Source organism: Corylus avellana, chromosome ca10 (genome assembly GCF_901000735.1).
Source record: "Corylus avellana chromosome ca10, CavTom2PMs-1.0".
Lineage (NCBI taxonomy): Eukaryota > Viridiplantae > Streptophyta > Magnoliopsida > Fagales > Betulaceae > Corylus > Corylus avellana.
Genome location: NC_081550.1, coordinates 21422962 through 21438960, shown reverse-complemented (window position 1 = coordinate 21438960; position 15999 = coordinate 21422962). Strand labels below are relative to the sequence as shown.

General features: G+C 34.1%; 1 protein-coding gene across 2 annotated transcripts; it reads right to left on the bottom strand.

Annotated features, from left to right (window-relative positions):
• Positions 1 to 5438: 5438 nt before the first annotated feature.
• LOC132164449 (protein LIGHT-DEPENDENT SHORT HYPOCOTYLS 5-like) lies at positions 5439 to 8703 on the bottom strand. 2 transcript variants are annotated; one of them, XM_059574964.1, is made up of 2 exons: positions 7792 to 8703; positions 5439 to 7022 (listed from the first exon to the last, which is right to left on the bottom strand). In XM_059574964.1, the coding sequence occupies exons 1-2, from the start codon at positions 8341 to 8343 to the stop codon at positions 6990 to 6992; spliced, it is 585 nt and encodes a 194-aa protein (XP_059430947.1). In that variant the 5' UTR covers positions 8344 to 8703; the 3' UTR covers positions 5439 to 6989. The 2 variants fall into 2 exon arrangements, with proteins under 2 accessions (XP_059430947.1, XP_059430946.1); XM_059574963.1 differs by lacking the exon at positions 5439 to 7022 and having other exon boundaries at positions 7523 to 8703.
• Positions 8704 to 15999: the final 7296 nt, after the last annotated feature.

The following is a 15999-nucleotide window of genomic DNA, read 5'->3' as shown; positions in this document are numbered from 1 at the left end:
AGGAGACAGACTCGAAATCTGTTGGGCTATGCCTGCGCAGGTTCGAATCCTGCTGTCGACGATCTCATAATAATTTTATTTTTCTCTTTTCTTTCATCCATTGGTTAGTCAGAAGACCCATAAAGATAGTGTAACCCAACAACCAAACTTTGCAGTGTTGCTATGGAAACATGACCTCTTCTGACGTTTGAGATCCTTACAGACCAGCTTTTAAGAATCCATGGATCTTTCTATTCAACTCCAAGCCTAATGGGTGACACAGCATGCCCCATCTTCCTGCTTGGGCAGCAATCGATTTCTTCTTGGGCCCAATGTTTGATTTTGGATGGATTTAAAATGAGAGAGAGAGAGAGAGAGAGAGAGAGGGTTCCACCAACTTCAGGCTCACTTAAAGCTCAGCCTGAGTTTAGATAACTAGCTAGGTCCAATTGCATTTAAGTGATTTGCGTTTTCGATTCCTGTAACCCGCTTCCCCTTATTTGAATAGAAATAATAATAATAATTTGTGTTTGAAGCATATTTTCAGACTAGTGGGGGTATTTCAATAAGTTAGAAACCATGTTTTATAAAGTGGGAGTCACTCCTACAAATATCCGTTGTACTAACCAGGGATGGAGTTAGCTTTGAGTTTGGAGGAGACCCAAGGCCAAATTGTTTTTTTGGGGAGGAACCAATTAGCAAATAATACCTTAAATTTTTTTTTTTTTTTTTCTTATAATTTGGGGGAACCAGGGCCACTGCCAGTTCCTCTTAAATCCGTCTCACTAACACAAAAAAAATCTAAACTAATAAATTAGCAACGCATGATACTCTCGTTTGTATCCGGTGTGTACATGAAAAAATTAAGATACGAACCAAAGGGCTTTATATAAATAACTACATTTCATATATATATATATATATATATATATATATATCATTTTTATGCATTAACGAACAAGCATTTTTACTTTTTTCTTATAAAAAATTAAAATTTAAAATTCATTTTTATTTTATATCACATCAATTAATTTTTTATTTCTTTTTTTCTCTCAAAATTCGTTGTCGAAGACAACTCTGGCTCTGACTCTGACTTGTTAGAAAGACGGGTACGTAGATGCATATGACATACATATAAGCATGTTTGGCTTGAAAAACAAGTTGCTATACCCCAAAAGCGTGGCATATGGCTTTGCCACTTTGTGCACGCAAGAGACGGCTAAAACTGATTACTGATTGATCGCTAGCTGTCTGCTTTTGACACTTTGAAAACAAATTGACTGATTGATCGTTGCGTTTCGCTGATGATGATCATCATCATTTCCCATCAACTCTCCAACGATAAATATGCCCTCAATCATCATATAATCATGCCAAACCTCGCATTTACCGTCTTGAACTTTCTCTTTTCCTATTGTCTGCTTGTATCTGACTCCATCGGTCCAACACAACCCAGCCAGAGCCAGTGACTTATTTGTTTGTTTATTAGAAGTTAAATATAATTCAATTTATTTAATTAGAGTTATGTACAGTTTACGGGTTGTGTTATAACTGTTACTAGTTCATGTCAAGTTTAGATATGAATAACTTGATTTATTTAATTAAACAGATTAAATTCATTAATTTTAATTTTTTAATTTTGTATCAAGAAATTTTTTTTTTTTTTTTTTAAATACAGTTTACCCCTCTAAAATTTTAGGAGTTTTTCAATTTTAACCCCAAAGTTTAAAAATTGGTAATCTACTCCCTGAAGTTTCAAAAATTGACAATTTAAAGTTTAAAACGGAAATTTTTTTAAAAAAGTCTGAAGGTAATGATGTAATTTCATAAATTTCCTCCCATTTAGACGAAAAAATTAAATGGAGAGTTTAAATTACCAATTTTTGAAACTTCATGATGATAAATTGCTAATTTTTAAATTTTGAGATTAAAATTAAAAAATTTCTAAAACTTCATGGATAAACTACATTTTTCTCTTAAAAAAAAAAAAAAAAAAATAGAGTCTCGAGGTGTATGGACAAGTTGGCAGGCATGTCCATGTGTATAGACCAAGTCAAGCTGTCCCTACACTTCAAAACCCAAAATTTCATCTCTGTTCAAATTCAATTCCATGAAATTATGGTGAAAAATTCCCAAGAATCAAAAGATTCAATGCGTTTTACTGTACTAGGATTTGCGTGTCGTCTTCCCCGGCAGGCTAGCACCATATATTTTTCTGATGGTTATCTGAGTAGAGTAGAGTAGAGTAGAGTAGAGCATAGCAAAAAGAAATGGAAAACGAAGGTTACCTACTTACCTATCTATCTTCGTGGGAATCCAAGAGCGAGAGAGTGATCGGCGGAATGGGAAGAGTAGCATCCATCACGCACCGTCTGTCAGAAATCTACGCTCCAGATCGATATCTTGTCGGCGACTAAAACTACAGTTTGTCAAAGGAGTTGGGACCCATCTCACTGGGATGTCATCATCATATATATATCTTTGCACCCTTTCACTTATCTTCGGCTTTCGGCTTTTACCAGTTTTTTTCCATCACTGTAGGCCCAAGAGCCCAAGGGCCACCGACTGTTTTCTGCAACCCTAGCGTGTGGACTGTGGAGCAGCAGCTGTCAATCCCTTTGATTATCAATTCAAATTCATTCCCTCTGCCCAAATTTCTCATGCCGTTTTGGATCCTAACTCTAACCAATGATTTTATGTTAGGATTTTTTTTTTTTTAATTTTTTTAAAAAAAAGAGAATATTATAATTGTGATTATCAATCGGATAATTTATGCAAATAATATATATATATATATATATATATATATATATATATATATATATACATACACACACACGATGATACGTCATGTTTGTCCATGATATGTAAAGTATCGACGACAACTACCTCATGTCATCGCTAATAATTATACATATTTGCGATAACATGTCCTAGTCGTTGCGTATAATCTAATTAGTAAATTAAGAAGAAAAAAATGCTTGTATTTTAAAAATACATTCTAAATTTAATTGTGTTCAAAGTCGCAGTCAGCTAGTCAGGGACGGAGCCACCCCTTGGCTTGGGGGAGCCCAACCCCTCACAAGCCATAGGGTGGTCCCCCAATTTTATTTTATTTTTTAAAAAACTATACCTTTAAAAATTAACTTATACCCCCACAAGTTTTTTTTTTTTTTTTTTTTGTCCTCCAAACTAAACATTTTAGTTCCACCCCTGACCGCACTGCATATGAATTGTCAAGTAGTTTCAAAGAAAATTGTAGTAAAAATTGTAATAATTCAATCATTTTCCTATAAATAAACGCTCATCAAATATATATATATATATATATATATATATATATAAGAATTTGAAGTTTACATTTATTGTTTTTATCTAAATGGGGACAAATCGTTGTAAACTTGGTTTTTTAACATTAATAACAAGATATCAAGTGGTGGTGGTGGAGGATAATGGGTTATATATATATATAATCCCATTAATTGTAAAGAAAAGTTGTATTACGTGAGCATGGAGTTTATTAGTGAAACATTATTATGTGGGATTAGGTTGGAAAACCCTAGCTTATTGGAGAGATGAGTGGGGAGAAGAGACAAATTCACTGGGGATACTGTGTCTCAAATAATCATACTATCTAATAACAACAAGCACCGTGTGCACTACGACATTGTGGAGTAGCCGCCACCCTCTACAATGATTTCATACCCATGTTAATCATATTTTATTTATGTTTTTTTTTTTATACATTATATATATATATTTGTTCACACGCAAACACAAAAACGATGCAGCTTTGCTTAGTAACATTAAGTAAACCGACAAATTTTTTTGTCTTCTTTAAAACCAATATATTAAAGCACGTGTTTCTGAAAATCACAAGGGATTAATTCTAATAAAAATGATTGAGAATTACATTGTTTTAAGATAATGCTAACAATCTTTAACACGATTTAAAAATTAATTAATAGATTTAGATAGAGGGCTAACCTATATAATTTTATGCTCCCGTTTCTCGACACGATCCGAATTCAACAGTTGACATTTAGGGTTGACAATATTTTATACGACTTGTAAATCTAACATGAACCGATCAAATACTAAATTAACGAGTTAAAATTTAAAAATCTAACCAATTTAATTAAATATATTAAATTATAATTAATTTATATCCATAATTTAATACAACTAATATGTAAACACAATTGTTACGTTTATTCTAAAAATATATGTAAATTTAATAGCTTGGATAAAGGAAAGGCGGTTGTTACGTCTACGGCAGCGTCATTGGAGAGGTTGGTTTATAAATTGCGATAAAACGGAGGAGCGAAAAATAAAGCCGACACACCACGCAATAGCAAAACAAGAAAATTCTGTTGGAGACGTCATCAATGATTGTGATCTCACAGCTTTGGGTGCTTTTATTTAAGTTTTTGGAGCTGTTGATTATTCCTAATCATCTCGTACAACAAAAAAAAAAAACATTTATTTATTACGTGAATCTCTCTCTGTTTTCCACGACCCAGCCAATGGTTTTAGGGGTGGCTTGTTTTGTGTTTTGTGTTGGGTCAAGCCACTGTTTCGTGACAGCACTGCAGTGGTGTAATTATTGGGTACTCTCTCTCTCTCTGCAGGCCTAACAGCCAATGGGAGCTCCCCATGTGTTCCTCGTCATCTACCATCGTTTCTGGGTCTTCCTTCCAAAGCACGATCGAGTTTTAATGCCCACTGCTAATCCCTTTCATTGACTTGGGATTTGCTGATTATCATTGCCCAGCAATCTTGGCGTCGTAGACAATCACACCCCACGTTTAATCATCAGCTAATCATCCTAGAAGCAGCCCGGTTGAGAAATTATAGGGGAATTTAATTCCCTTCACACAATAAACATTTTATTTAGGACATTTTTTGGGTCCAGAAATTAGCCATCAACCTATTTTGTTTTGTGTCCTTTTTTGGTATTTGCTGAACCATCTAGTCCCAACAATGTTAGCAAACACATCACTTCATTGCTTCCTCATAAATTCAGTCTACATTTACTTCAACTCTCCCAACTTCCCATCAAAATATAGGACAATTTGATTATCTATTTCATGATTAGACAATTTGAAAGAAAATAATTTTCAAAACACATGCCTCTTGTGTCACCTACCACAAAATATTAAATCATATAATTCAGATTTTTAGTAATTTGTTAGTCGTATTGCTAATAACTTGCTGCCATTCTGTTTGATTAGGTCTCGAATAACCTACATCATGTTTGAACAGTTAAGATATTGACGATCATCCAAATAACAAAATTACTAAGAATTTTTATCTTATTAGATCTTGGCTAGTAAGCACATTGCAGGGCCCTAGTGATGATTAATGGTCTAAATACCTTCCACCCACATGAGGTTCCATTTATTAGGAAGCATTAAATACCATCCATGCATGTTCTATTAATGTTGCCATGATATAGAAGACAATCATGATCATATTCGATAGAAATCAATCGTCTTCCGAATCTATTTATTAACAAGATTTAGATTCGTGCACTGAAACTGTTCATTGTACGATCTTATTGCACGATGCAATAAACAGACTCATGTGAAAGGGCACTCGGGCTCCACCTAATTCAAAATGTGTCCATATAGTTCAAAATGGTAGATGGGAGTACATTGTCCCACATGTAGAGGCCGTATACATGTTTTGCCTACGAACAAGGGCATGTGGGTTCTTCTTTCTTTGGAAGCCAATTGAGAGGGGTAAAATAAATTAAGCATATATTCCTTTCAAACCATACGTCAATAAAACCACTGCCCCCAGTTGAATTAGACAAGACCACTCAGTGCAGGTGCTTTACAAAACCCCACTCCAAGCCAAACCATTTCTCTCTCTCTCTTTTACCTACCATCGCCTAAATGAGGACTATGATATGAATGCTCTCTAATGTAACGACAAAAGAACCCAAAGATGTTAAAGAAGAAGCCACTCTCTGTACAATCTCTCTTGTGACATTACCTCTTTTCTGCACTTAACTACGCTCAGAATTCCCTGCCCCACGCACTACTGTAGTATGCAGGGTACAAAGATGATCAAACAAGAAAAAAGAGATTAATAATAGCTTTTTGTTTCACATTTGATGTTGTTGGTTTCGTACAATATTCAAGACTGAGTATCTTTTCTATGCAAGTTCTTTTTTTCTTTCGTTTTTTTTATGGTTTCCCAAAAGAAAAAGAAGTTTTGAAGAGGAGGGGAATGGAGGAAGAGGAGCAAGACAAAGAAGGGAAGGGAATTTTAACCATCTTTCTTTTTCACCTTTTAAAGGGATAAATTAAAATGGTTAGGAGTAAAAAGAATGGATAAATGGGAAACATAGAAAAAGCCAGAAAGAGAGAGGAAAGTTCCTGGGAAATAGAAAAGGATGACTTTATTTATAAAGAATTATAAAAAATAAAAATAAAAAGGTAGGAAAGAAGAACCGAACAAAAACATAATACTAAAAATTGCTTTAGTACATCATGTGTAGGGCAATAAACTATTAACAATGATGAGTAGGGCAAAAATTGAAATCCAGAAATGGGGTTTTGTTTTGGAGTGTCTGGTGGGTCTGCGTTATCATAACAAAATTTGAATGTATATTATATAATATAGTAGCAGATTTAATAAGAAATACAATAGAATGGAAGCAAGGGTTTGGCTATCAGTCGTTTTCATACTGAGGTGGGGATTACTTAAATAAAATAAGAGCAGCAATCAAGAGGGATTAGTTTATGTTTTTCATTGATGCTCAGCTCGTAGCCTATATCTTTTTGTAGTAGTTGTTATCCCAATCCAAATTACCAAGAGCCCCAAATATCTGAGAAAACAAATCTGAGATGAAGATATAAAAGAGGGGAGCATATGCACCTGAAACAGAAAGCGCAAAAATGTGTAAAATCAGATGCGCACGTGTGCATCAGAAACAGAGATTGAGCACAGCAGGCAGCAGATCAAGAAGCCGGGGACCAGATGAACAGTTGCTGGGAACTTTAAGGTTTAGGCCACGCTCTTGAGTTGGTGTACTAGAAACCACACAAGCAACAGATATGGAAAAACAAAAATAAATGAAAAAGAGGACAAGCAGAAGTAAGAACAAACAAGTTAACCAAAAAAAAAAAGAAAAAGAAAAAGGAGATGGCTTATTGGTTTGTATAGCTAGCCATAGGGGTCAATAATCTGATCTATTAAGGACTATAACGTGTGAGTGCTGATATCTAATATAATAATAAAGTTATATTTTGTTTCTCATTTTCTAACTTATAATAATTTTATACTGTGCGGTCTTCTTCTGATTGGAGTTTACCAGGTCAAGAGAAAAAAGAAAAGGAAGCTCAACAGTACTGAATGATATAAATGCTGGATTTTTTTTGTGGTGATATAATAAAATCTTGAAATGAGGAAGACGAAGTGAAACTTGATAATTACAGCTCCTTGCTTGCAACTGTGTGTATGTGTATCGATGGTTTAACAAGAAGGAATGATGTATATATATATAGATGCAAAGAGGAAAGAGATTTCTCGATTTATATGAGAATTGGCAGAGATATATATAACCTCATAATAATCACAATTAAACGTTAAAAACAGATATGGAAATTTTTTTTTTTTTTTTTTCGAAAAAAAAAAAAAGTTTCTAGAGGAAAGAAAATTAAAGAAAATAAAATTGGTAGAACTAGCTAGCTATACGGTGGTAGTAGTTGCAGTAGTTGTAGTAGCTGTTTGAGCAGCACTACTAGTACTAGCACTTCCCTCACCGCCACCACCGCCGCCAGCATCAGCTACTTGACTCACCGGCGCCACAGACACATTCTCCACCACCGTTGCCGCGGTGGCGTTGGGCCTTTTTCGCTTCTTCTTCTCGTAAGGAATTCCTCTGGCTTTGGCCTGCCCTTCCCTCACCTCCCTCAAGTAAATCCTCACCGCCCTTGCTCCGAACGGGTTCGACTCCGGCCGCCCGCCGTTCTCCTCGTAGGCTGCTCTCAGACGTCCGATCAGCGCGTCCAGGCTCCCCCAAGCTTGCTTTAAAGGACAAGCACATGGGGCGGGAGGGTTCGGGTGCCCGAAATAAGGACAACCCGTGATATGCACCTTGGTCTTCCCGAATTGGTCCAAGTACTTCAAAAACTCGATCACGTGCGCGCCACTGCACCGGGCTAGAGTTAACGGCGGCTTGTGGTTCTTCAGGTACTGTAAGAAGGTATTCCAGTCTCGCCGCTTCTGCGACTCGTAGCGGCTCGGTGGCGCGGGCGATGACCCCTCTGCTGCTGCCGCTGACCGGGTTGCCGACGGACCCTCTCCTCCGCTATTCGGGTCGGATGCTCCAGCACCTGATGCTGAATCCATGATCAAGAACCAATTTTTTTTTTTTTTTTTTGTCTCTTCTGTAATATTGCTCGCAACCTCAATTTCTGTAGATGGGGTTTCCCTCTATCTCAAACTCAAACACCATCACTCTCTCGCTCCTTTTGGGTGTTTGATCGTTGATGGTATCAAGATTTTGAAGCTCGGATCTTTTCACGGAAAAGAGTTTCCGTTGGTATTACGTCTTTCATGAGAAAGAGAGGGTTTTAGGAAGAGAAAGCTTGATGATGGGACGTAAAAAGTATGGATGGATGAATGAATGAAATGTAAATTGAGACTCTCTCCTCTCACTTAGGAGAGAGAGCGAGAGAGAAAAAATAAAATAAATAAAGGCAGAGAGCTATAAAGAGAGCAAAGGGAGTAATCTGAGTAATAAAGAAACCATTTTAGAGACAGAGAGAGAGAATGGTGGAAGAATTCACAATACACGTGGTGGCCCCATTGGACATGACACGTTTACTATTCACCCCGGGGGAGCCCTCCACTCTCTTCAAAATATATTAATTTCACCTCGCGCTTTGGAGCGCCTGAGGACCACCGTTGTTTTTTTCACTGCATACTTGTAAGGGACTATCTGTGTGCGTGAATTTCCCCACCCGTGGCAGAGCGTGGATGTGAACACTGGCCGTGGATCCGGTGGCATTTCGGTCTTGCTGAAGTCAAACGTTTCAAGGTGACTCATCCTATCCCAGGTTAATTTGTTTGTTTGGTCGCAACTCGCAATTCATACTTTCCTCGATAATTTTATTTTACATGTTTGATGTATGGTTAATTTAACAAATCCTATGCTTAAAGCTCTTGGATTATTTGTTGGAAAATCATTTTAACGAAATATATTCTAGGACATAAATTTCCTCAAAATCTGAGAAAATATCTTCAAATCCATTTAAAATAGTGTAAGTATCTTTTTTTTTTTTTTTTGACATGTCCACACAAGGGAAGGGGGAGGGGGGATTCGAACTAGTGACCTCCGTTTCATGAGGCGTGGTTCACAGCCGATTGAGCTACCCCTTGGGGACAATAGTGTAAGTATCTATAAACATTTGAAATACATATTAAATTCTTAAAATTATTAATAGCAATTTACTAATTTAGACTAACGTTTTTTTCTTTTCTTTTGGTTAAACGTTAGTAAGAACGCCTAACGTCGTTTTAGGAAAAAAAGAAAAGAAGCTAAACTAAAAGCTTAGAACTAACTTTTAAAAAAACATATAACGTTTAAATGTTTATAGACACTTGACACTATTTTTAATAGGTTGAAGGATATTTTCTCCAAACTGGTTTAAAGAAAATTTATGTCCATATATTATAACACTATTTAACACAAAAATATAAGTTACTGGATTTGAATCACTCACATATGTTATTTGTCACACTTCCCCATCATGCTACATACGTGATTTCATCACCACATCAACTATATTTCCTTTTGAACAAAAGTTTTTATATAGTGTCACATGTTATCACCTAACAACTATGCATCCGATGCATGTAAGTTATGTGTTTCTTAAGTTTATTTTACTATGGGAACAACAAATCAATAACCCTAAAATTCCATTATCGATACGATTGGGAGTGCACATGTGATTGTTGAGAAAAAAAAAATAAATAAAAATGACTTGTTAATATACATTAATGAATTTAGAGAAATTATATCTAAAATCCTTAGGTAAACGCACTTTTATTAAAAACTCCCTGAGTATTTTTTTTTTTGAAATTTAGTCTCTGGGTCACTCGAAACTACTAGAAAACTTCCTACCGTCAATTTTTGTTAACTTCTGTTAGTCTACTCAAAACTCACCGTTTTATCTGATTAAAATATTATTTTTTTATTAATTTAATTTAAAAAATTCAATCTTAAAAAAAAAAAAAAAAAAAATTGAAGGCCGCCACCCCTGGCCACCCCCCCAAACCCCTATGGGGTGGGCGAACCACCCCCAAGTGGTTTGGGGTGGCCTACTGAGCCACCAAACCACCCATGGGTGGCTGAGCCACCCAGGGTGTGGGGTGGCTCGCTGACCACCCTCCACCCACATGGGGTGGCAGCGACCACCAGAAGCCATACATGGGATGATTTAGAGATACCATAGGAGTTAAGTGTAATAAAAGGTAGCTCAATTTTTTTTTTTTTTTTTTTTTTTTTTTAAAGTTGAATTTTTAAATTAGATTAATAAAAAATAATATTTTTAATCGAGGATAAGCCGTTAGGTTTGAGTGAGTGTATGAAGTTAACAAAATTATTGATTGTAGGGAGTTTTCACAGTAGTTTAAGGTGGTAGGTAAATTTAATTCAAAAAAAAATACAAGTGGGTTTTTAATAAGCGTTCCTGCATTTTAGATATAATTTAAGTGAATTTAAAATCGTTAGTTTAAGCTTTAAGGTTGGTGCGGTGTCTAAACGTGTATATTGATATGTTCTTGGTGGATTCCATAAGCGAGTCACTCCATAACATATATACATTGCATTCAACGTTAGTTCCCATTGAACTATATATCGGTTCTAATATAAGGGTAAAAGATAAATATATTTGAATGTATTTTATTGAGACCATAATATAACATATATATTATTGGGACGAAGGGTAGAACTAGAAAAAAAAAAAAAATGACTTTTTGGGGGGTGGGGCAAAAAGTTAATTTTAGAGGGGATAATACATTAAAAAAATAAAAATAAAAATAAGTTTAGGGGTAATTTTAATTTTTTATTTTATTTTTAGGGGAGGGGGAGGCATTCCACCCCGATTATAAGGACACTAGTTAATCCAAAAATTTAAACTAATAAATCGGACTGAATTATATTGTTAGAATATTAATTAAATGATTAAATTTATAATTTTTTATTAATTTAAACTTTTAAGATAAATAATCATTTAATCTGTTATTAAAGCAAATATTACATGTTCAAATATATATATATATATATATATATAGTGTCTGTAATTTACCGTTCATTTTAATTGATAAAAATAAATGATAAGGAGTCATTTACCTTTCATTTGAAAATGGTCTACCTTTGGGGAACTGCATAGACCCTTGCACAGTGAGCACTATGGCTGCCGTCATTGTCGTTAGCAAGATCTTCAACAAGGAAATGGGGCTTCGATGATCATGAGACCTTTGTTTTGATATGGAATTATGAGTCATTAGAGTTGACGAGATTGATGGTGCAAGGCAAACAACAAAAAAGCTTTCAAAATTATTTTCTAAAGGTTTTAGCTAAAAATAAATATTAATAATCTTTTTTTAAAAAGTTAATAAAAAATATATTTTATATAAGTAATGATATGTAATACACTTTCACACAACTGCCATACAACTATTATGATAATGCGGTAGTGAAAATAACTTTTGGATCAATTAAGGGCTTGTAAAAGTAAAAATCAATGGCTGATATTCACTGTCACATCATCATAGTTATATGTCAGTCATATGAGAACTTACTAAATATCATTTCTCTTAATACAAACAGATCAAGATAACTTATATTATGATCATAGAGTTTTGTTTGTGCTTGAGGTTACCAGTTTGTTTTAGTATAAATAAGTTTTATGTTACACTTAAGTGGATTTGATTTTCATGCATTTGTCTTGAGAGGTAATTACCCGTGGACACAAATTTCCTCCAAATCAGTTTAGAAGAAATTTTATTCAACTCACTTTAATAAATGCTAAGTGTCTTTTAACATGTTTGAATTTTTCAAAAATTAATGTTTAGATTCTTAGGTTTGTAAAATGGTAATAAATAATTTGTTAAGAATGTTAAAGAAAACACGTGCATCTCATGACTCATATGTTAGAAGACACTTAGCATTTATTATAATGAGTTTGAAGAAATTTCTTCCAAATTAGTTTGAAGAAAATTTATGTTCATTACCAGTGTGTACTAAAAGAATTTAATGAAAACTCTACTAAAAAATGGCATGCATGGTGATAGAATCATAGAATATTGAGTAATGTTATAAGTCTTCTTAGAGTCCCCTTAGAGTCACCCTAAATGCGATGTAGCTTTTAAAATCACCGTTGAATTTGAGATGTAATTTATTGACTTTTGATCTATTGGTGATTTTAAAAGACACATTACATTTGAGATGGCTCTAGAAGGACTCTAAGAAGACTTATAGCATTACTCTAGAATATTTTTGTTCTATTTGACACATCATCATAAAGAATTTTGGACATCTAGTGAGGGGATTAGAAGACAAGATTTTGGATTTGATTAGTGAATTTTAATAAAGAGAAATGATAAACTTAAGAGAGAATAAACAATTTTCCCGACAAATGCATGTGATTGGACAAGAATAAACTTCGTAGGTTTAAAAATATTCTGGTAGTGATATAATTTAATTTGGATTTAGAATTGAACATAGTAAAAGAGAGGAAAAATTACATTTAGTGTTTATGGGTGAAAAATGTTATTCGATGTTAATCGTATCCAAGCAGTAATCTAAAAGTAATCATTAAATCTTTAAAAGTAATCAAGAAATCCTTAAAACAAATCCACTCACATATTTTAATAGCAATTATAATGAGAAAGAGTGGCATTAGTTTGGTTTGTTGGACCTATTGAGATTAAGACACGTGTCTCAAGACATAAGTTTAGTCTAATTGGATCGATACGTGTTTCATAACCGAAGACAAGGGACATGCATGTATCTCAATCCCAATAAATGTAGTTCTAATTAGAACTCGACGCAAGCCAAATTTGACAAGCATAATCAATGCATTTCACTAGTAACTTGAACTATGGATTATGTTTCATTTCTAAAATAAAATAAGATAGATGAATCACCCAAGTCAAATGGACGAGCAAAAAGTTACTATGCTTTATTTGAAAGTAGACTCAACTCAAATGTCGATTATAAATTTCAAAAAGTCATATAGTTATAGATGTTTTGGATGTTTGAAGTTTGTACCAAGTTGTTACCTTATATTTCTCAATCCCTCGACTCAATGTGCACCTATATATTTTCATAGGATCAGGATCTTATCAATTTCAAGTAAAATGACAATGATTCATTTTCATAATACATTTTAGATTTTATGATGTATATGTTGTTATGCATGTTATTTACAATTTTAAACGACGTATCATCATGTATATCGTTAGATGCAACAAAATAAAATCTATACTATAAAATAGTAATTGAGAGGATCATATTCCATTTTGATACTCTAGACTCTAGAGGTAGATACCGTGGGTTCAATTAATGCATTTATCAGTGTTAGAATATTAACTAAAGGATCAAATAAACATTTCTTATTAACTTAACCTTTTAGAATATTGAGCTTGAATCCGAGCCTTGTCTCCATCATTATTCTCCAAATTCAATTAAATATTTTAAGTGTTCAACATTACTTATTAAAGAAAAGTTCGAGTCCATACGTGAAAGAAGTTCCACTACATTTGTGAGAGACCATAGATTGCAAGGAAGAAGCAATTATAGGAATCCCAATCCTTTCAAAAGATGAATCTAATTTCGTGAAGGCCAGCCTTTCTCACTTAAACGGGGAAAAGGTTAAAGCAGCACCCTTTAGTATTTCCATCCCACAAAACTCTCCAAAATGCTTTCTTTCTCCATGCACTTGGGTGTGTTGCTCATGCAGGGAGGACAATGGTGCTGCAACCCCACGAAATCTCTTTATTTCTAAACACACAAGATCGATGGTCTCTGTGCCAATATGTACTAAATTGGGAAACTCTTGCTTTGGGACTCATTTTCCCGATATATATATATATACACACACACGATGCTGATTGACAGATATGACCCGCTGAAATGACCCTTGCAAAAGACACTCTCCCACATTTATTCGCGGATGCCATTGGCGAGCTCGAGGATTGCCCTCTGGATATATACGTGGGGTTGTGCTGAGCGTGATAAACACTAACTCGTGATCCATAAGATTTTTTTTTTCTTTTGTTCTTCTAAGCAAGTACAAAAGAATATAGGTAAGAGAAAATTATATCAAACAAAATATGTGGGGCAGCCCAAGAAACACTCCAGTACAACTAAACAATGCTCGATAGATTGGCTCGATCTTTAGGGGCATCTTTGCAAAGGATTAGACTGGATCCAAAGACTCAAAAAATTTATCTCAAAATCAATTATAATATTCTTACTTTTTACATTTGGGTTAAATTTGAACTCCGCAATTAATGTAATTTTTATACAAATTTTTGTATTACTCACCTATTTTTTATGTCTAGATGAGGGAAAATATTTAGGAAGATTTTAAATTTAAGATTTTGTGTTCATAATTTACTTAAACAAATGAAAAAATTGACGTGAAATTTATTTTTTCTATTATTTGAGTGAAAATATTATTATGTCATTGCCATAAAAAAAAAAAAAAACAAAAACAAAAACAAAAACTCGGCCTATAGAGAGGAAGAAAGAGGGTCACGAGAGGAGGAAGGAGGTGGACTCTTTCATGGAAACACACCTATAGGGAGGGAGCTAGGAGGTCATGCATGGCTCCACTTGATTGAGTAACATAATATACTACATTTTTATTATCTCACAATTATTCCATAATACTGACATAGCAGTCCTAATTAACTCTTAGATCTGTTCTTGTTTAAAAAAAAATTAATAATAAATAAGGATTCGTTGGGACTGCTGCTTTCAGCATTGTGACTTGTGAGATAACTGTGAGATAAAAATGTGATTTATACTCTATACACCCATTTTACATTGGCTGACATTTCATGTTTTAAGTGACTTTTTACATCTTACACTTAAAAAGAACAAAAGGAACATCACTTTAAACACGTCATATCAAGTTATCAACAACAGGTGTGAATTGGGTGTAAAGAATAGCATTACTCTAGCTTCAGCCTTCTAGGTATATTAGGCTTAGGTGATCTAAAATATGGGAGAATTAAATGATTAATTATCTGGAAAGATCCATTTTTGTTATAGATGCTTTTTTGTTGCTTCTTATAGATATTTAAAGCTGGTAATCATGGCTAAAAGAAAAAAAGAAAAACTAATTAAAGTTGGTTTTATTTAATATGTTTTGAAATGGTGCACGTAATTAACTAGATCTGCCGATAGTGCTTAATTCCCTTTCAAAATAGACGTTTGTCTCATTGTCTGATTTTATATCATCATGATCAATGGGATATATGTCATTTTTTTTTAAAACCAACATTGCTGATATTTATAGTAATGAAAATCTTTATAATGAAAATCAAATAATTAAGTTCAAGAACTTCCTTGTTGTGCTCTATTCTTGTGGTTGAAAACAAGTTTTTGTGCTTCAAATCTTTAAAGATTGAGCCCAGTTTTGAGTTCGGAAGCTTAAAAAGGCTTTTAATACTTAGGGTCCGTTTGGGTTTGCGATTTCAAAATGCGATTTTGAAATCGGTGTGATTTTTAAAAATGCAACTAAGTGTTTATTAAAATTGCAGTTTGCCTTCAAAATCATAGTTTAGCCTTTAAAGTACTTGTTGCAAGCATGGGGGAAATCCCGACTGTGGAATGACTCATTTTCCATTTCACTAGAGAATCTTGATCTCAAGTGGGGAGGTTTTTATCCTTTGTGATATATATTCATATTAAAGAATTTAATGCCCAATTCAACTCAAGGATCTAGTCGAAAGATTAAATCAAGATTTGCAAATCCAGCATTTTGG